At 40.9% G+C, this 19,893-nt stretch overlaps 1 protein-coding gene across 2 annotated transcripts in view; it reads left to right on the top strand.

Annotated features, from left to right (window-relative positions):
* Positions 1–742: 742 nt before the first annotated feature.
* The window catches only part of RGL1 (ral guanine nucleotide dissociation stimulator like 1), a 222,027-nt gene continuing 202,876 nt past the window's right edge, over positions 743–19,893 (top strand). For both annotated transcript variants that reach the window (XM_078156455.1, XM_020984384.2), the window contains exon 1: positions 743–907. In XM_078156455.1, the coding sequence (XP_078012581.1) occupies positions 776–907 (132 nt within the window). In that variant the 5' untranslated portion in view covers positions 743–775. The remainder of the gene's footprint in view (positions 908–19,893) is intronic.

Genomic DNA, 19,893 nt, shown 5'->3' with positions numbered 1-19,893 from the left:
TTTGTGTTGTAGTTATTTGTATATGTGCCATATGACATGAGGTCTTCCCTAAACTTTTCATTTCATTCAGTTCAACAAACATTTATTAAGTACCTCCTGTTTATCGAGTACTGGATGGGGTTTTAGGTAGATGTAGAAAGACTTTACTGTTGAATCTGCTGTGTGCCAAGCACTACGTTCAGTGTGGGCTCCTTAACTTCTTGCTGAGTGGTCAGCGGGGACATTTCCCAAGGTTCTCTCCTGGATGCGCTTCTCTTTTTCCTTTACACCCTCAGCAATCTCATTCACTCTCATCTCTTCAACTGTCATTTACATAGATGACTCACAAATATACATTTCCTGCTTTGATCTTTTTTCCAAGTTTGAGACCTGTATCTGCTATTGCCTACAGGATATATTTGCTTAGACATCCCACCAGCACCTCAAACTTAACATACTGCAAATGAAGTTTATCATCTTTTCGGGATTTTACTTTTTCTGTTGCTGATAACCATCATTCACCCAATCTTCCATGTTTGAGACCTTTGTGCTATCTCTGATTCCTTCGTCTCCCTCATTTTTTAGATCTGGTCAATTACCAGATCCTGACAATTTCATTTCTACAACATGTTTAGCATCTGTCCCTGCCTGTTTTGACATTTTCAGGCCTTTGTTGCCACCTGGTTGTATCTGCCTTAATGTTTGTTTACTTTGGTGTTTACCTTTCATTCATATCTTATTTTTTTCCCCCCACACAGATATATAATGCCTTGGGCCTGACTCCTGTTCTTCTAACATGGAGGGGAAAACTGTAGGAGAACCCATTTCTACAGTATCAAAATCCAAAGTTTCCACCAAGATGGAGAACACAGGACAGTGGTTGGTCGAGGATCATGCCCAGATATGGGATGTTTTAAAGACGGAGGAGGTAAGGAAACTTGAGGGGAGACAATTCTAATGTTCATTTTAATCTGATTTCACCTAAAAGTTTGCAAGGAAGAACAGGAAAAGAAAAAGAACATCCTCGTTCCATTGGCTGAGATTGCATCTGTCATTTTTTACTGTGTTTAAGGTTTTGGAACTATAAACCTTTAAACACAGGATGAGAAGTAGCATGGTATAGTAAATATGCAGTTAGTCTCGGAGTCAGAAGACCACCAAGTCCACCTCGAGTGTGTACTGGCTGTGTGATTCTGGGTAAGTCATTTACCCTTTGATTGCCATAAGCAGCTCTCTAAGATGAAAAGTTGCTGACCGGTTGCTGATCAGCATTAGGAAAGGGAGCTTTCTCAACCAGGAGTTCTCTTCCTCAATGGAATCACAGTTCCAGACCAAAAAAAAAAAATACCCCAAAAGGATTCTGAAAGATCATTTTTTTTCTGGCAGGAATGGGGAATGCCTGAGGGATGAGTCATCAAAGAAACCATGGGAATGTGAATCACACTGATAACATGCACTGGAATGGGCTGGATGGGTCACTGAACTCGGGACTCAAGAGCTCAAGGTATCCCTCAGACAGTAAATAAAAATGGATCTAGAGCTTTTAAGCAGTAAAAGATGGAGAACCTGCTCAAGGCTGCCAGCAGGAACTAATAAAAAGGCACCAGAAAAAGATGATGCTCACTATTCAGGCTATATCACTGACCACTAAGAAAATGAAGTCATGCTATCTTAAGCATAAAAGGGCAAAAAAGCTCTGATTCCCCAAGGGTAGGCAAAGTTAGCCTTCACAACATCAGGCACATGGAAGGATCAGTGTAGCCCTTCCAGGAGAATAGAGCCTCGTAGGCCCTCAGGAGAGGGACCAAAAGGGTGACTGCAAGGTCAGCACAGCATGGTTTTCAGATAATCTTTGTGGTCAAGATAGGGGAAGTAGCTTTCTCATTCAGGGGATGGTGGTGGTTGCCAGGTAGAAATACAGCATATTCCAGAGGTAGGGAGAAGACCATGGCAGCTCATACTTGAAGGAAAAATAAGATGCAGATTGAAAATGCAAACCTTAGGATTTTTACCTTGGATCAGAAATGTGTTCAGCACCCAGCCCAGACAACATTTCAGATGAAGGAAAAGAATGAGTGGGTAGTTGTCCACATAAACTGGATAGTTCCTTTTGTCTGTAACTAGCTTTCAGTTAAATTTGGACTAGACTGTGCCTTTAACCACTTTTTGTGTTTTTGTGCTTTAGTGGATCTATTATTTTTGTTTACTTTCTTGTAGTTTATTAGTAAAAGTTGTTTTTTGGAAATTCTTTAACCTCCCATCCCACAATTTTATTTTGTTGTTGTTCAGTCATGTCCAACTCTTTGTGACCCCATTTGGGGCTTTCTTGGCAAAGATGCTGGAGTGGTTTGCCATTTCCTTCTCCAGTTCATTTTACAGATGAGGAAACTTAGGCAAACAGAGTTAAGCAACTTGCTCAGGATCACACAGCTAGTAAGTATCTAAGGTGGAATTTGAACTCGGGTCTTCCTGACTCCAGGCCCAGTGGTCTATCCACTGTGCCATCTAGTAGTGGAGCTAAAAATAAAATGAATTTTCCCATACCATAATCAGAAGACATAAGGGAGACATGTGGATGCCTGGGACCTGGTTTTGGTAATGGAAATAAATGGAGACAAATCTCTCTCCCAGGTGGACTGGCAGAGGGAGATAGGGGAGCCCAACTCCTCATTATTAATATAGCATCAGTAGAAGTGGCAGGTCAGCAAGCATTTGGCTATAGAAAGTAGGTGTGACCACACCCCAGTAGTTTGAGTTGCTGGTAGGATGGAAAGCTAGTGTGACATCAGCTTAGGTAAGCAGTGCAGGACCAACTACTTTCAATTACATCCTGATGGTCTTGATTGAAAGTGAGAATATACATGTTAGCATTTGAACTTTCACTGATTCAAATGACCTGACACTAACAACAGAGAAGTCAGTTTTCCCCTGGGGCATACATCTAGGATGTAACAGGCAACCTCCTAAGACTTAGGAAGCTTGATGATTATTACCCACTTCTGTTGATTCATGTTGGTACAAATGATATTGCCAGGAGAAATCTTTAGAAGTACTGCCAAGAATTATGACATCTTGAGCAAAAAGAGCTTAGTTCAGGGGTTCTTAACCTTTTTGTGTGTTGTGGATCCTTCTGGCAGTCTAGTGAAACCTATGAACCCCTTCTCTGAATAATATTTTTAAATTTATAAAATACATAGAATTACAAAGGAAACCAATTATATTGAAAAACAATTATCAAAATATCTTCAAAAACCAATTTCATGGCTGAAATCTATTCATGGACTCCTTGGTGGTCAGTGTACCCCTGGTTAAGAATCCCTGCTGTAGAGGAATGGATGGTGTTTGTTATTATTGCTGATTAGTGGATGCAGGCAGAGTCTGTAGAAGAGAGAGGTAGATTTGGGAAGAGAATATCTGGTTAAAAAAGTGGTGCTTGAGAAAAAGATTTGGATTTCTTGTCTGTTGCTCAAAATGTAGGAATGATGGACTTCTAGCAATCCAAAGGAAGCACATTAAGTGGAACTGGAAGAGGATTTACTTCTTCTTAGTTTCCTTTGCTGAATCTTCATGCTTCTTATAGATCTAATCAAAAGAACTTCAAACTGAAAAGGAGAGAAAGGAGAAAACTGCCTGTGGATCCATAACAAGCTAGACTCCAAATAGAAGAGTGATTATCATGAAGGAACAAGAAAGGCAGTAAAGATGTCCCATAATTCACAAGAGACAAATCCAAGGAAGCCAGAAATAAATTCCGTGGCCTGAGATGTCTGTGTATAAATGTACAAAGTATGGGCGACAACAAAGTTGAATGAACTATCCTAAAATAAAGAGGCCAATTTTACAATGTAGTTATTATTCTATCCCTGAGACTAGGTGAGATGGGGCTGACAGGAATATGGATCTGGAAGGGTTATTGAAGCACAGAGGTGGTGCAGTGGAGAGAGCACTGGGTTTGGAGTTAGGAAGACCTCAGATACTTCCTAGCTGTGTGATCCTGGGCAAGTCAGTTAACTTCTGTTTGTCTCAGTTTCCCCAACTGGAAAATGAGGATGATACTAGCACCTCCCTCACAGAGTTATTGTGAGGATCAAAAGAGACAATATTTGTAAAGGGCTAACCATAGTGCTTGGCACATAGTAGATGTTTTATAAGTCCTTCCTTCCATCTTCTCTTCCTTCTTCTCTCCTCTCTTCCTTCCTTCTCTTTTCCTTCCTTCCTTCTCTTTTCCTTCCTTCCTTCTCTTTTCCTTCCTTCCCTCCTCTTTTCCTTCCTTCCCTCCTCTTTTCTTTCCTTCCCTCCTCTTTTCTTTCCTTCCCTCCTCTTTTCTTTCCTTCCCTCCTCTCTTCCTTCCGTCCTCCCTTCCTTCCTTCTGTCCTCCCTTCCTTTTTCCTTCCGTCCTCCCTTCCTTCCTTCTGTCCTCCCTTCCTTTTTCTCTTCCTTCCTCCTTTCTTCCTTCCTTCCTCTCTTCCTTCCTTTATTCCTCCATCCCTTCCTTTCTCCCTCTCTTCTTTCCTTTCTCCCTCTCTTCTTTCCTTTCTCCCTCTCTTCTTTCCTTTCTCCCTCTCTTCCTTCCTTTCTCCCTCTCTTCCTTCCTTTCTCCCTCTCTTCCTTCCTTTCTCCCTCCCTTCCTTCCTTCCTTCCTTTCTCCCTCTCTTTCTTCCTTTCTCCTTCTCTTCCTTGCTTCCTTCCTCACTTCCTTCCTTCCTTCCTCACTTCCTTCCTCCCTTTCTCCTTTCCTTCCCAGTGAATCTGTTATTGATGTGAGTACTCCCTCCAGAAGTCAAACTTTTAACCCATTTATGCTTTCACATTCTGTGAAGCTCTTGCCCATATCCTCCAGTAAATCCTCCTCCAGTTCCATTTAATGTGCTCCCTTTGGATCTCTATACACTGTGTGGATACCCAGAGAACACACATTTTTTTCCCTACTTTCACTCTATGACCAATCTGCCACCTTATCAGATCCTACCTCTTTCTGATGAAATCCTTTATACAGTCTCTTCAGTGCAATTCTTCATTAGTGATAGGTTAATGACTGACTTCATGGGCATCTTGAATACCCTCTGGATGGTCTGTCTGCAGCTTCACTTCTTCAGAGAGGCGGGTGCTCCAAAATCTACAGTCATAGAACACCGTCTATAAAAGGTAGGCAGGCCTTTGTTTCAGAGAGAAGTTTGGGATCAGTGAGAGCAATTTCCCAGATCTAATCCAGCCCACTCTCCTCCTCCTATTCAGTTCTGGGCCCTGTTCACTATCTGCCCACAGTATCTGTTCAAGAGATATGAGACGTAAGAAATAAAAAATTGAAAAGAGAGATGTGAGATGTAATGATGGGCCAGCTCCATGGCCTGTCAGTTCAGTGCATATTATAATCTGAATGGCAGGCATTTCTCATGTGCTTGGTTTTTCGGGTGGAATTAGTTAGGCCATACTCTTTGGAATGATTATGAATCTCTGTTAGAAGTTCTGCAGAAGTGATGACTTCACTGCCATGGGCTTCTTTTGCATATGTCCAGATGTTCTTCCTGCTTTTCTTCTAATTGTGATGAATAAGCATGTCTATAGTACACCTACTATGTGCCAGGCCAGGCACTGTGCTAAGTGCTTTTACAGGTATTCTCTTGTTTGTTCCTCACAACAACCCTGGAAGATGGGTGCTCTTATTATCCCCAATTTACAGTCGAGGGAACTGAGACAAACAGAGGTCAAGTGACTTGTCTAGGGTCACCCAGTAAGTAAGTATCTGAGGCCAGATTTGAACCCGAGTCTTCCTGATTCCAGGCGCAGTGAGTGTTTTATCCACTCTACCACCCGCCACCTCAACAACAAGCAATGAACAGGCAATTATGTTTTTTAAATTTTTTTATTTTTTCCACATGCTTTTGAGTTGAAAATTTTTCTCCCTTTTCCTCCCCGCCACCCTCCCCAAGATGGCGCACAATCTGATATAGGCTTTACATTTACATACCCATTAAACATATTTTCACATTAGTGAAGTTGTAAGTACAAGTTAAAACCAATAGGAGGAACCATCAGAAAAATGAAACAGAACTCAACAGAAGGTAAAAATAAGTGATAGCGATTCAACTTCCATAGTTCTTTCTTTGTATGTGGACAGCATCTTCCATCCTGAGGCCTCTGGAGATGTCTTAGACCCTCGCAATGCTGAGAAGGGTTCAGTTTAACATTCTTAGTCATTGCATAACGTGGCTGCTATTGTGTACAAAGTCCTCTTGGTTCTGCTCACTTCACTCAGCATCAGACCATATAAGTCTTTCCAGGTTTTTCTGAAGTCAGCCTGTTCATCATTTCTTGCAGCACAATAGTATTCCATTACATTCACATACCACAGCTTGCTCAGCCATTCCCCAGTTGATGGGCATCCTCTCAATTTCCCATTCTTTGCCACCACAAAAAAGCTGCTATGAATATTTTTGTACATGTGGGTCCTTTTCCCATTTGTTTGATCTCTTTGGGATATAGCCCTAGAAGTGCTATTGCTGGATCAAAGGGTATGCACATTTTTGTAGCCCTTTGGGCATAGTTCCAAATTGTTCTCCAAAATGGTTGGATCATTTCACAACTCCACCAACAATGTATTAGCGTTCCAATTTTCCCACATCCTCTCCAACATTTATCATTTTCCTGTTTTGTCATGTTGGCCAATCTGATAGTGTGATGTACCTCAGAGTTGTTTTGATTTGCATTTCTCTAATCAATAGTGATTTAGAGCATTTTTTCATATGACTATAGATGGCTTTAATTTCTTCATCTGAGAACTGTCTGTTCATATCCTTTGACCATTTATCAATTGGGGAATGGCTTGTGTTCTTATAAATTTGTCTTAATTCTCTACATATTTTAGAAATGAAGCCTTTATGAGAGAGACTGGTTGTAAAAATTCTTTCCCAATTTTCTACCTTCCTTCTAATCTTAGTTGCATTGGCTTTGTTTGTGCAAAAACTTTTCAATTTAGTGTAATCAAAATTATCCATTTTGCTTTTCATAATTGAACAGGCAATTATTAAGCTCCTCCTCCTATTGTGTGTCATGCCCTGTAATAAGCATTGGAGATACAAAGAAAGATAGAAACAAAAACCACCTCACGCTTTCAAGGAACTCTCAGTCTAAAGGGGGAGATAACATTCCAATAACTACTTACAAATGAGAGATAGACAAGATATATTGGAGATAATCTCAGAAGAAAAATTCTAGCATTAAGGGAACTCTGGAAGGGCTTCTTGCAGAAGGTGGGGTTTTAGCTGGACCTGAAGGAAGTCAGGGAAGCCAGAAGCTGGAAATGAAGAGGAAGGGAATTCCAGCCTGAGGACAGGCAGTGAAAAGGCCTGGAGTCTGGCGATGGAGGCACTTGTTCGAGGAACAGCCACGAGGCCAGTGTCACTGCATTGTAGAGTGTGTGAGGGGAGTAAGGTGTATGGGGGGAGACTGGGAAGGTAGGAAGGGCTTTAAAAACCAAACAAAGGATTTCATATTTGATCCTGAAAGTACTGGGGAGCTACTGGAGTTTATTGAATAGGGGAGTGAAGTGGTTAGACCTGGGCTTTAGGAAGATCACTTTGGTATGCTGAGTGGAGGATGGCCTAGAGTGCGAGAAAGCTGAGACAGGGAGATGAACCAGAAGGCTCTTGCAGTAGGTGGGTGCTCTTGAGGGACTGCTCCAGTTCAGTGGCAGTGTCAGAGGAGAGAAGGGGGTATGTACTATGTGTTGTGAAGGTAGAATCAACAGGACTTGGCGATGGATTGGTGGTGAGAGGGTGTGAAGAGCTGAGAATGACACCTCAGTTGTGGGCCTGGGTGGTGCCTTCAGCAGTAATAGGGAAGTTCAGAAAATCTTCAAATTTCTTGCCAAAAACTTTGTAATCTTTGGCAGCACTTTCTAGGCTCCTACTGGCAGTATAATTTGTTTCCTCCAGAAGTGGGCATGTCAGCCCAATTTCTTCCAAGTTCTTTTTCTTAAGTCTCCCCAAATTTCTTCAGTTAGGGTTATTCTAATCATTTGATGGTGCTATCTGACATTTCCAAAGTGGAAGAGGTGAATAAAGAGAAACAGTAACTAGAGACCAACTACAGATTCATTGAGTCAGTCCAAAAAAGTATTTGCCTTCATATAAGAAAGTGATGCAATCCTTAGGATAATCTAAGGAGAACATGAGCCCTCAATTGTTTTCCAGTAGTGGCAATTATTTTTGTACCAAGCCATCTGTACACTGGCCAGGTCCCCTTTGTGACCAACTGCATGCGTGAGCTAGCCAACTTGGGTTAGTTAGGCAAAGTATTTGTTGCTTTTTTTCTGTATGGAGTTGGACTATTAATTAGCTCTAATGGAGATTGAACTTCAAATCATAACCTCATTAGCATAAAATTCCAGCCACCTCACTGTAACATCACACAATTCCTTGTAAAAGGAATTATTTGTTAATTATGCATGTTCTCGAGATTAAATCATAAAAATCTGAGATCCAGTAAGAGGAAACATTTTAAACAATAAAAATGGGAGGAAAATTTAGAAAAAACAGTGAGAGTGTCTTATTAGACCACAGTGCTGAGCTCAATTTGACACACAGTTTGCAGTTTGAGTGCAGGACTAGGGTAAGAGACAATTCTCCTTTATGATTTTGAATAACTCTCTTCCATGGGAGAGTGTCCCTCCTGAGTTTCTCCAGGGTGGCAAGAAAGTCATCATCTCAACTAAAAAGCATTGTGTTGAGATACATCAAATGTTATGTTTATGGCCAGATGTGAGTGTTGAAGTTCTCAACTTCCTTCCTTCTTACACCTGTGTGAGATATGGACTGGTATTCTGGGAAACCATGGACCTCCTGCTCATCAGATGTATTGGGAGGCATGAATGGGCTGGGCCATATAAGCCTTTCTTCATTCTAATCCAAGTTTACTCAGCTGACAGTTATTTGAATGAGAAGAGGCTTAATCCCAGGGAGAGAATCAATGAGAGATGGTTGGTATGTAGAAAGCCTTCTCTTGAAAAAAGCACTTGGACATTTGCAGCCAATTCAAGCTGCTTCGTTTGGCTCCAAGGCTGTACTGAGCTCTGCCTTGATGCACTAAACAGGGACACTTCTTTCTTTTTGTTACAGAAAATGAAAATACACTTAGTTTTGTAAAATAAACAAATAAATAGGCCTAGAAAACATTCATGGGAGTGGCATACACTCAAACTCCATTCTTAAACTAGTTTCAATGGAGGCTCTGCTTTGGCTTAATGTTGCCCATAAATAGTCTCACTGTGCCTCTGGGGGTGGGCTGGGAAGTCAGCTTCCTTTTCCAAACCCTACAGCACAGCAGGAGGTGCTTGGAATCTTTATTCTGTGTCTTGACAATAAAAAATGGGTAGAGACTGAGTCTAGTGGTCTCACTCCCTCAAAGGGATGAAGAGGAACAAGGGGAGAAAATTGAAAGAATGACTCTCTTGTATCCTTTAGAATGCTGTGTCTCCTTTCACCTGAACTACAGGGATGAAGAAGGGCCAGCACTATTTAGATTGGTTCTAGACTATGTGGGACAGGGCTCCTTGGTGGGGGGAGGGGTGAGAGGGGAATAATCTGTTTCCTAGAACAGCAGTAGAACCTCTGGGTTATTTATTCCTCTTTATTCAGTGACTTGACCTCTGGCAAATCTGCATGCCCTGCTTGATTAAGGTCATTTAATCCTGGCACAGGAATCCTAGAGAGGCATATGGAAAATTTTGTGGATGAGAAATATTAAAGAAAGGTAGTGGCATTTATTCGGGGAGGAGAACAGGAATGTAAAAGATGGAGGGGATAGGAAAGTGTTCTGAGAACTGGAGAGAATGCGGCTTTTGATTTCCAGTACTGTGGGGGCAGGGGAGTAAGAGGAGAGTTGAACAAATCTTTGCCCATCATGATGCCAAGCCACTGAATAGAGGGTCGAAGTAATATGTGATTTCTAGGGATCGGTGGCATCTTTTGTGATGCCATTAAATGGGTAAAACTAAGGCTCTTTTTTGTGCCTTGTACAAAAACTTGCAACTAATAGGATCCACTTCAGTTTTCATTGCCAAGAAATTGACAAATATACATGTAGAGTAAAAATACAATGGAAAAAAATAGGAAATTATCCAACAGGAGGAATCTCAGTAAGTAAAATTGGCCTCTTAGCTCTTGTTTGCTATCATAGCGCATGCTTGCAAACTCATTCATTGCTACAAGAAGACACCCATACATTTTAAGTGGGGATGATGCTATATCAAGGCAGATTTGAGTTGATTTGAAGTTGAAATATAAATCAACTAAGAACTCAGAGCATTGTGAAGTGAAGAGGGGGAGAAAGGAGACTGGAAGCAGTTTTAAAAACAGATTCCACTGAGGGCCAGATATCTAGGTAATTAGACTCTTTGGGAAGACAAGATATGGCAGAGCTGGAGGAGTAGGCATTTTTATGAGACTGTCTGGGAGTGACAGTGATATGGGATAAAGGAAGATCCTGGACTTCCAGCTGAAGACAGGAAGTAATATAAGCCAGTTGTAGAAATCCTAAGGGACAGTAAGCTTTTAAATCTGACTTTTAAATGTTTACTTTCCTTGTAAATTCTGTACTAGAACAAGAACAACAAGCATGAAATCATATGCTTGGCAGCTAATTTAATTTCCAGATGCCATCTAGGTCATATATATAGTTTACTCCTTATAAGCTATCAGACAAATGGAAATCCATTCTTCTTTTTAAGGTTCGTATCAAGAAGATTCTTCAAGTGACCTTGGTTATCTGTACCAGTCCCTGTATATAAAGAGACATATCTGTCTTTTGTGGTGTTAAGTCATCTTTCAAATTTCTAACCTTCAGGCTGAAAATAGTAAAACTGTTAGCTTTTCCCGAGCTTGGGGAATAAATGCTGGTTAGTAGAATTTTTTCTAGTTCATTTATTTATTTATTTATTTTAAACATGTGTTTTTAAAACTGAGTTCCAAATTTTCTCCCTTCCTCCCTCCCCACCCACCCTCATTGAAAAGGCAAGCAACTCAATATAGGTTGTACATGTGCAGTTATGCAAAACACTTCCTTAGTAGACATGTTGTGAAAAATTAACTCTATTTCCCTTAATCCTATCCTGCCCTCCCATCTATTCTATTCTTTCTTTTGACCCTGTCCGTCCTCAGAAGTATTTACTTCTGATTACCCCCTTTCCCAATCTGCCCTCCTCTCTATCACCCCCCTGCTCTCTTGTCCCCTTCTCCCCCTATTTTCCTGTAGGGTAAGACAGATTTCCATACCCAATTGAATGTGTATGTTATTCCCTCCTTAAGCCAAATCCTATGAGAATAAGATTCCCTCATTCCCTCTCACCTTCCCCTGTTTCCTCTCCACTGTGAGAGACTTTGCTTTTCTGTTTTTTTTTTTGTGAGATAATTTACCCCATTCTACCTCTCCCTTTCTTCTCCGAGTATCATCCTCTCTCATCCCTTAATTTTATTCTCCAGATATGACCCCTTAATCTTCAACTCACCCTGTGCCCTCTATCTATCTATCTATCTATCTATCTATCTATCTATCTATCTATCTATCTATACATACTATTTTTTTCCTTCAACTACCCTAATACTGACAAAGTTCTCATGAGTTACAAATATCATCTTTCCATGCAGGAATGTAAACAGTTCAATCTTAATAAGTCTCTTATGATTTCTCTTTCCTGTTTACCTCTTCATGTTCCACTTGAGTCCTGTATTTGAAAGTCAAATTTTCTGTTTAGCTCTGGTCTTTTCATCAGGAATGCTTGAAAGTCCTCTATTTCACTGAATGACCATTTTTTCCCCTGAAGGATTATACTCAGTTTTGCTGGGTAGGTGATTCTTGGTTGTAATCCTATCTCCTTTGCCCTCTGGAATATTATATTCCATGCCCTGCGGTCCTTTAATGTAGAAGCTGCTAAATCTTGTGTTATCCTGATTGTGTTTCCACAGTACTTGAATTGTTTCCTTCTGGCAGCTTGTAATATTTTCTCCTTGACCTGGGAACTCTGGAATTTGGCTACAATATTCCTAGGAGTTTTCCTTTGGGGATCTCTTTCAGGAGGAGATCTGTGGATTCTTTCAATTTCTATTTTGCCCTCTGGTTCTAATATATCAGGGCAGTTTTCCTTGATAATTTCTTGAAAGATGATGTCTAGGCTCTTTTTTTGATCATGGCTTTCAGATAGTCCAATAATTTTTAAATTCTCTCTCCTGGATCTATTTTCCAGGTCAGTTGTTTTTCCAATGAGATATTTCACATTGTTTTCTAATTTTTCATTCTTTTGGATTTGTTTTACAGTGTCTTGATTTCTCATAAAGTCACTGTCTTCCAATTGCTCTATTCTAATTTTTAAGGAAGTATTTTCTTCAGTAAGCTTTTGGACTTCCTTTTCCATTTGGCCAATTTTTCTTTTTAGGGCATTTTTCTCCTCATTGGCTTTTTGGACCTCTTTTGCCATTTGGGTTAGGCTGTTTTTTAAGGTGTTATTTTCTTCAGTATTTTTTTGGGTCTCCTTTAGCAAGCTGTTGACTTGTTTTTCATGATTTTCTTGCATCACTCTCATTTCTCTCCCAGTTTTTCCTCTACTTCCCTTACTTGCTTCTCAAAATCCCTTTTGAGCTCTTCCAAGGCCTGGGACTGATTCATATTTTTCTTGGAGGCTTTGGATGTAGGAGCTTTGATTTTGTTGTCTTCTTCTGGTTGTATATTTTGATCTTCTTTTCACCAAAGTAAGATAATATAGTCTGACTCTTTTTGTGCTGCTTGCTCATGATCCCAGCCAATTACTTGAGTTTTAAACTCTTTGTTAAGGTAAGAGTCTGCTTCCAATGTGGAGAGTGTACTGTCCCAAGCTTCAGGGGTTTGTGTAGCTGTTTTCAGAGATACTTGTAGGGACCTGTAAATTTTCAGTTCTTCCAAGGTGGTATGATAACGGGTGAGGTGTTTACTCCTTTCCTGGCCTGTGAGCACAAGTATTCCTTTCTGTCCCATAACTGTGAGGAGGGGTTTCTCTCCACAGCCACTACAAGCTCCACCATGCCAGCGCTCCTCCTCACCCCAGCACTGCCGCCCAGAACTGTGACCCAGATCCACACACGGGCAAGGCAAGAGATTCCTGCCTCAGCACTGGCAAAGAGATCCCTGCAGTCCCTCTCTGATCAGCCACTGGATTCCCCCTCAGTCTGTGGGCCAGAAGCTTGGGAAGCAGCTGCCCCCCCCCCGGGCCTCGCTCTTGGGGAATGGAGCTGAAACCCCGCCTTTCTCTCTGACCTCCGACAGAAACATACTTTTCCCACTGACCTTCTAAGTTGTCTTTGGCATTGGTGGATTGAGAAGTCTGGAAACCTCCACAGCTGCCCGCGATTCAGTCCTCTGAGGCCTGCTTCAGGTTTGCTGCGGCCTGTGCGCCCACGCTGCGCTGCGCTCCAAGCCCGGCGCGATACACCTTTCTGATCAATCATCCAGGTTGTCTTGTGCTGGAAATTTGTTTCACTCTGTCTTTTTGTGGTTTCTGCTGATTCAGAATTTGTTTAGAGCCATTTTTTATGAGTATTTGGAGGGGTTTGGGGGAGAGCTCAAGCAAGTCACTGCTTTCACTCTGCCATCTTGGCTCCGCCCCTCCGGTTAGTAGAATTTTCAAAGCTAATTCAGGTTTAACATTGAATTGACTAGAAAGTCCTTTTAGTTTTGACCCATGTTGAAAAAAATGTGTTATAAAACACGTTAGTCCATTTTCTTGCCTTATTAAACATAGCATAGTACACATAAATAGAATCTTCTACAGTTGAGACTATTGTAGTGCCCCAAAGTCATCTTTTTGAAGCTCTTTTTACAATTCTGCAGAAAATATCACATTCATCACATTTTGGGCTGAATATATAGTGATCCTGGGACATGTTTTAGAAGCTGATTTTTAAAAACAAAAACATTTATTTGGTATGTTTCATTGTCATTTACCTCATTCTTCTAAAAATGAAGCCCCAGAAGTGAAAAGGAGGGGAGAACAAAAAAATCGTGGGTTAAAAATTGAGAGTTCTAGTTAGTAATTGGACTAAAGTAAAACCTCTATGGAGGTTTTACTTTAGTCCAGTTACTTTAACCTTTATACACAGATCAGATCTGCTACTCTTCAAATACTATATATTGATCTTTTCTCTTTGTGGGACTATCAGCAATGATGAGTTAGGATCTATCAATAGTGGCACTTGATCAATGAAATTCTTGGGGAAACTGGGTCAGTGGTCCTCCTGAACCCTGTGGACCACCTCACATGTCCTTCCACTGAGAGAGCTTTTCTGATAAGGTCCTCAGATCCTCTTCCCCTACTTTTAAATCATGATTATATATGATTGTCTTCATTTCTGTGGAAGGGTGATGCTTCAGACCCAATCTTGAACTTCAAAACTCAGTAACTAGCATAGAATGGGAATTTATTTTTCAAAGTGATCTGTAATTATCCTTCTGCATCTTTTAGTGGATGGAAACCACTTTGGGATTTCTGCTTCTGTGGAACTATGCCATCCTTATACACTTTAAATACTGAGGGTAACACATAAAATTCTGTGAAATAATGAGACTGGAAATGAGTGGATGATTGAGAATTTCCCAAACTGTATTTCCTCCCATTGCTGTTTGTATCAAATCTGAACCATGTCTTTGTCACTAGATGCTTGGCTGGTTGGGGAGAAGGGTTTTGTGTCATTTTTATGATTAATGAGAAGCAGAACAGCAGAGTGGATAGAGAGATAGTCTTGGAGTTAGGATAACATGGTCTAAACCCTGCCTCTGGTGTACACTGGCTGTCTTCCCCTGGGGAAATGAATTAACCTCTTAGGGCTTTAGGCTGTTCTCTAAGACTGTAAATTGCAAAGGAGTTACCAGTCTACTTTGGTTGAGGGAATTTCCTGGACTGAAAGCTGTCTATAGTAATGAAATCACAGTTCTGGACCCCATGCCCACATCTATTGAACAGTCCTGGAGATTATTGTTTTAATCTACTAGTAAGGAAATACCTGTGAATTATTCTCTATGCCTAGAGCTGCTGAATGTTTGAAGAACCATGAGGTAGAAGAACAACATGTATTAGGGGAGGAGATCATACAATAGGAGATTTAGAGCTGGGAGAGAGTTGGCGAATCACCGGGTACAATCCCCTCATTTCACAGTGGAGGAAATGGCTTCAGAGATGGTAACTGACCATGGTCATATAAGAGCTAATTATAGCTAACATTTGCACAGTGCCAGCTTCTGTGCTGAGTGCTTTACAATTATCTTCTTTTTTTGATTCCTCACAACCATGTTGGGAGCTAGGGGCTATTATTATTCCCATTTTACAGATGTGGAAACTGAGACAGATAGAGTTTAAGTTGCCCAGGGTCAGATAGCTATTAAGTATCTGTGGTGGGATTTGAACTCAGTTCTTCCTAACTTCAGGGCAGCCAGGTGGCTCAATGGTTAGAGTGCTGGGCTTGGAGTCAGGAAGACTTATCTTTGAGAGTTCAAATCTGGCCTTAGAGACTCACTAACTGTGGGAACCTAGACAAGTCATTTAACCCTGTTTGCCTCAGTTTCCTCACCTGTAAAATGAACTGGAGAAAGAAATGGCAAACTACTCCAGTATCTTTGCCAAGAAAGCCCCAAATGAGATCAGACATGACTGAAATGACTGAGCAACTTCTGCACTTCAGGCCCAGTGCTTTAGCCACTGCACCCATTTTTCGGTATGAAGTGGAAGAGCTAGGCTTCTAACCCAGAGCCTGTCTCTGACTGTGGATCTCCCTGTTCTTTCCACTGCACCCAGTGCAAGGGCTTGGACAGATGATGCTGATGGCCCCTTCCAACTCAAAACCATAAAATCCCGATTTATGTAGAGCAGTGTTTGACTAGACTGAAATACAGGACCCTTCTGCATCCTAGCCCAGTGGAATATGGGACAGGATACTGAAACACACTTGGGGCAATTTAGTCAGCACAAACCATCTGTACTCCCTAGGGAAGGATGTAATTGAACAAACAGAAACACTGCCTAGCAAAGTCAGTGATTCATTCAAAGTGGTCTGGTAGTAGCTCACATTTATATAGTGTTTTACAAAGTGCTTTTCTCATGACAGTCCTAAGGAAGGTCGTGTGAGTATTTCTATCCTCATTTTACAGATGATACTAAGGACTCTAACTGGGGTATTCTGCCATAATGATAATATCTGTGTCTCTTTGCCTCATCGCCTAGTATCATCAACACTACCCTGCCTAACTCCCTGACCATACTAGCTTTCCTGACACACAGTGGTAGTTCTAAACACTTGCTTGTAATATAGAATGCCCGAGAATGTACCAAGGTTTGCTAGTCATTGCTTATGCTAGCTCACTCCACGATATAGTTCTTCCCGTACTCCCCTTCACCTCCACCTTCTCACTCCAAAACCCAATCAGAGAACATGCATGTGGGTATTGTCATGTGAGTGTACCATGATGACCAGCTTTCCCTAAACTAACATTACAGAATATTAACGTTTGGGTTGACAGTGGGATAGATGGAGAGGATCAACAATCCTCGGGCCAGGCCCATTTGCCATATGACTGCTAGAAAACAGTGCAGCTCATGCTCCAGGACAGCATTTTTATTTCCTATACTTTTAATTTTCTCTTAGTTTAATGCAGTCTGTCGTTCAAAGCAGGAACTATTTACTTTGGGCTCTTTTTCTTCTGACCTCTACCTCCTCTCTCTACCCCACCCCAAGTCCTGACCCTCAAATGTATATGTGGGATTTTGTTCTCTGCAGGCGATCTAAGCAGGCCCCGTGGTAAGTATGAGTTAACCACCATCAGGCACAGCTGGTATAAATCAGGGTGATGCAGTTATGGCTTAGGGTTACTGCAAGAAATGTAGACATGTATAATGGAAGCAGAGGAAATCTGTATTATGTAAAGAGCAGGAGAAAAAGGCGATTATCAAAGCTAGATAAACAGGCTACAAGAAATAAACAGAAGACAAACATCAGCAAAAATAGAGGTTTTCTCCAGATCTTATAATCACTTGGCAAGAGGACCATTACATAATGTATACATTTTTCAAGAGAAGGGAGAGATGGTTCACGGGTATTCCATGGTGATTAGGTTTTGGAGTATCTAATTTGTTTACTACTTCAGACCTGCATGCAAATGAACTGAAGAATAATTGACATAGCCTCGTGGCCAATGGAGAGCTAAGACCTGGTGCTTTGGAGAAGGACCTTTGGAAGGACAGTGGAACTTGGGGCGAGGTATTTCTTGCTGCGACACAGGCAATATCAGTAAAGGATTAATTCTAGAGGAGAAGAGGACCTCTGGTTAAGGACAGGCAGCATGGTACAGAGTAAAGTCCCTATCACTGGGACTTGGGAGACTCAGGCTCTAGTCCCTGCTTTGCCATAGCTTTGATGTTTCACCTCAAGTGAGTCACTTCTCTGGACCTCGATTTTCTCCCCTGTAAAATGAGGGAATCTGAACAAATGATCTGTAAGAACTATTCCAACCCCAACAAACTATGATACAAACCAATCCTTGTAGCTGATTTGGACCTTACAGAAATGATAGAACAGTAAATGCTAAGTGAGTCAGTCATCCTAAGAAAAATACTGTGTTACCTCCCTTCTATAGAGAACTGTGTACTGTGCTGAAAGATCTAAGTGCCAGCTGCACCAACAGAGAGCTCTCTAGCTCCTCCCTCACTGTTCTCAAAGTGTCTTCAGACCTTTGGAAAGTATGGAGAAGACACTCAGTTGGGAGTCATGTGGCTTGGCCAAAAGACAACAGTAGACTTTGTGGAATATACACACCTTTTGGACAAGTAAGAGTTTCTTTTTCGTCTTTGTATTTCCAGTGGTTTGCACAGTGCCTTTTGTATAGTAGGTGCTCAATACATGTTTCTTTGATTGGACTGTAATGGAACTTCTTCTCTTCACCCTGGATTTCTAGTTCTGGAACTATAATCAAATCATTACTGCCACTGCTACTGGAAAGAGTATGTCAGTCCACATCTCTAGGACTCCACTCGGCATCCTTTTAATTTTCTCAATCAAAATACCTCTCCTTGGCCACTGTTACCCTATGTGTCTTGTGTTCTGCTTGACTTTGAGGTCAGCGATAGTCTTTGCTTTTGTTTTTGTATCCTCAGACCATAGCACAATGTTTATCAAGTACCTGGGCACTATGGATAGAAAGATAAAAATGAAACTTTCCCTGCCCTCAAGGAACTAACTAATAACCAAATAGGTAGGTATATCTGTGTGAATATGGATATATATCAACATACATATACACACATATATATGTATACCTACACACACACACATGCCTATATGGACAAATATGTATATGTGAACATGTATGTATACACAAAGAACATAGTGTATTCATACATACATGTGTACATGTGTGTATAAATAAAAGCAGTTAGTGGTGGTTTGAAGCGTGGGTGTATATGGAAACTCTTCAATAGAAGTACTCATAGTGGCCCAAATGAGCCAGAGAGTTAAAAATGTGATAACCATCAAAGTTGATCCTGTCATTTCATTCCTGGATTTTAAGAAGCAATATCATATAATAATGAAAGCAGGACTTTAAGTCAGGAAAGTCTTGGGTCCAAATTGTACTTCTAACGATTATTAGCTGCAGGACCAAGGGGGCAACTCATTTAACCTTTCTGAGCATTTTATCATCCTTAAAATGACAGCAAGAATACTTACAATACCTATTCTACAGAATCATTATGAGAGTCCAATGAGATAACAAATGTAAAGTGCTTTATAAACCTTGAAGTGCTTGGAGAAATTCTCTGATTTCTGGGCTGTTTTAGAATCATTCATATGCCAGAAAATATACTTTTAATGTTTTTAATACCATGAAGATTCCTAAAAATGGTTAGATGCCACTTAGTTGGATGGCAATGGAAAGAATATGCTAGCAGAAGTCTGGTGTAGAATTAGTCAGGCCTACGTCAGTCCAGAAACCAGTTACAACAGACTTCAGAGTGTCTCATCTAAATATAGATAGATGTATTAATAGGAAGCATAATGTGATGAAAAGAACAGTGGGTCTGAAGTTAGGGGACTTGGGTTTGAATCATGGGCTTTGCTGCTCACTAATTGTGTGACTTTGAGTAAATCTCTGCCGGGTCTTGGTCTCCTCATCTGTAGAATGAGGAGGATAAAATGGATGGCTGAAAGGCTCCTTCCAGCTCTAAGTCTATGCTCTTATGAAAGTGTGCTCTCTTTTATGTGTGAGAATCGTGCTAAAGCCTACAGTCACAGGGAATGTGCTTTGAGTTTTTATTTTTCTAGTACTTATGACAATTTGAATTAATCCATTTATTCTCTTTTTTCTGGTGTCCCTGGCCATGAAGGGCATATGTTTGTGAAACAGCTGGCTGGAGTTAGGGGATACAGGATGTGGTCATGGAACACAGCAAAGCTAATTGGCTCTTGAGGGGGGAATCAAACCATGACCTGGGTCTCATGTGCAGTGTCCTGTAATGAACTTAACCAATCTGTTAAGTGATGCCTGAATCCCACAGCATGGGATAGAGATGGGGAGGTTGTGGGGGGCAGAAAGCCTTATGCTTCTTAGTATTCTTTGGTATTCTTAACTTCTCTTTTCCCCAGTAATAGTCACAACTTGGGAATCAATTTAAGTTACATTTAGTTATCCATAGTGCATTTACAGTTACTAAATGGAGGTATGAAAATCTCTTTATTCAACAAAGACATAACCCTTCTTCCTGCTGGTAAACAACTGGCTAATCGTTGAGGATGGGGGAAAGAAACTGATTCTAGGATGATCATTAGTAGAAAAATATGAAAGTCTGTTTTTTAGCAGGATTCAAAACAGGGTCAGCACCAGATGATAACCCCCTGAGAGGCAGCATGG

Source organism: Phascolarctos cinereus, unplaced genomic scaffold (genome assembly GCF_003287225.1).
Source record: "Phascolarctos cinereus isolate Bilbo 61053 unplaced genomic scaffold, phaCin_HiC Scaffold_5;HRSCAF=322, whole genome shotgun sequence".
Lineage (NCBI taxonomy): Eukaryota > Metazoa > Chordata > Mammalia > Diprotodontia > Phascolarctidae > Phascolarctos > Phascolarctos cinereus.
This window is presented reverse-complemented; position numbering and strand designations above follow the sequence as displayed.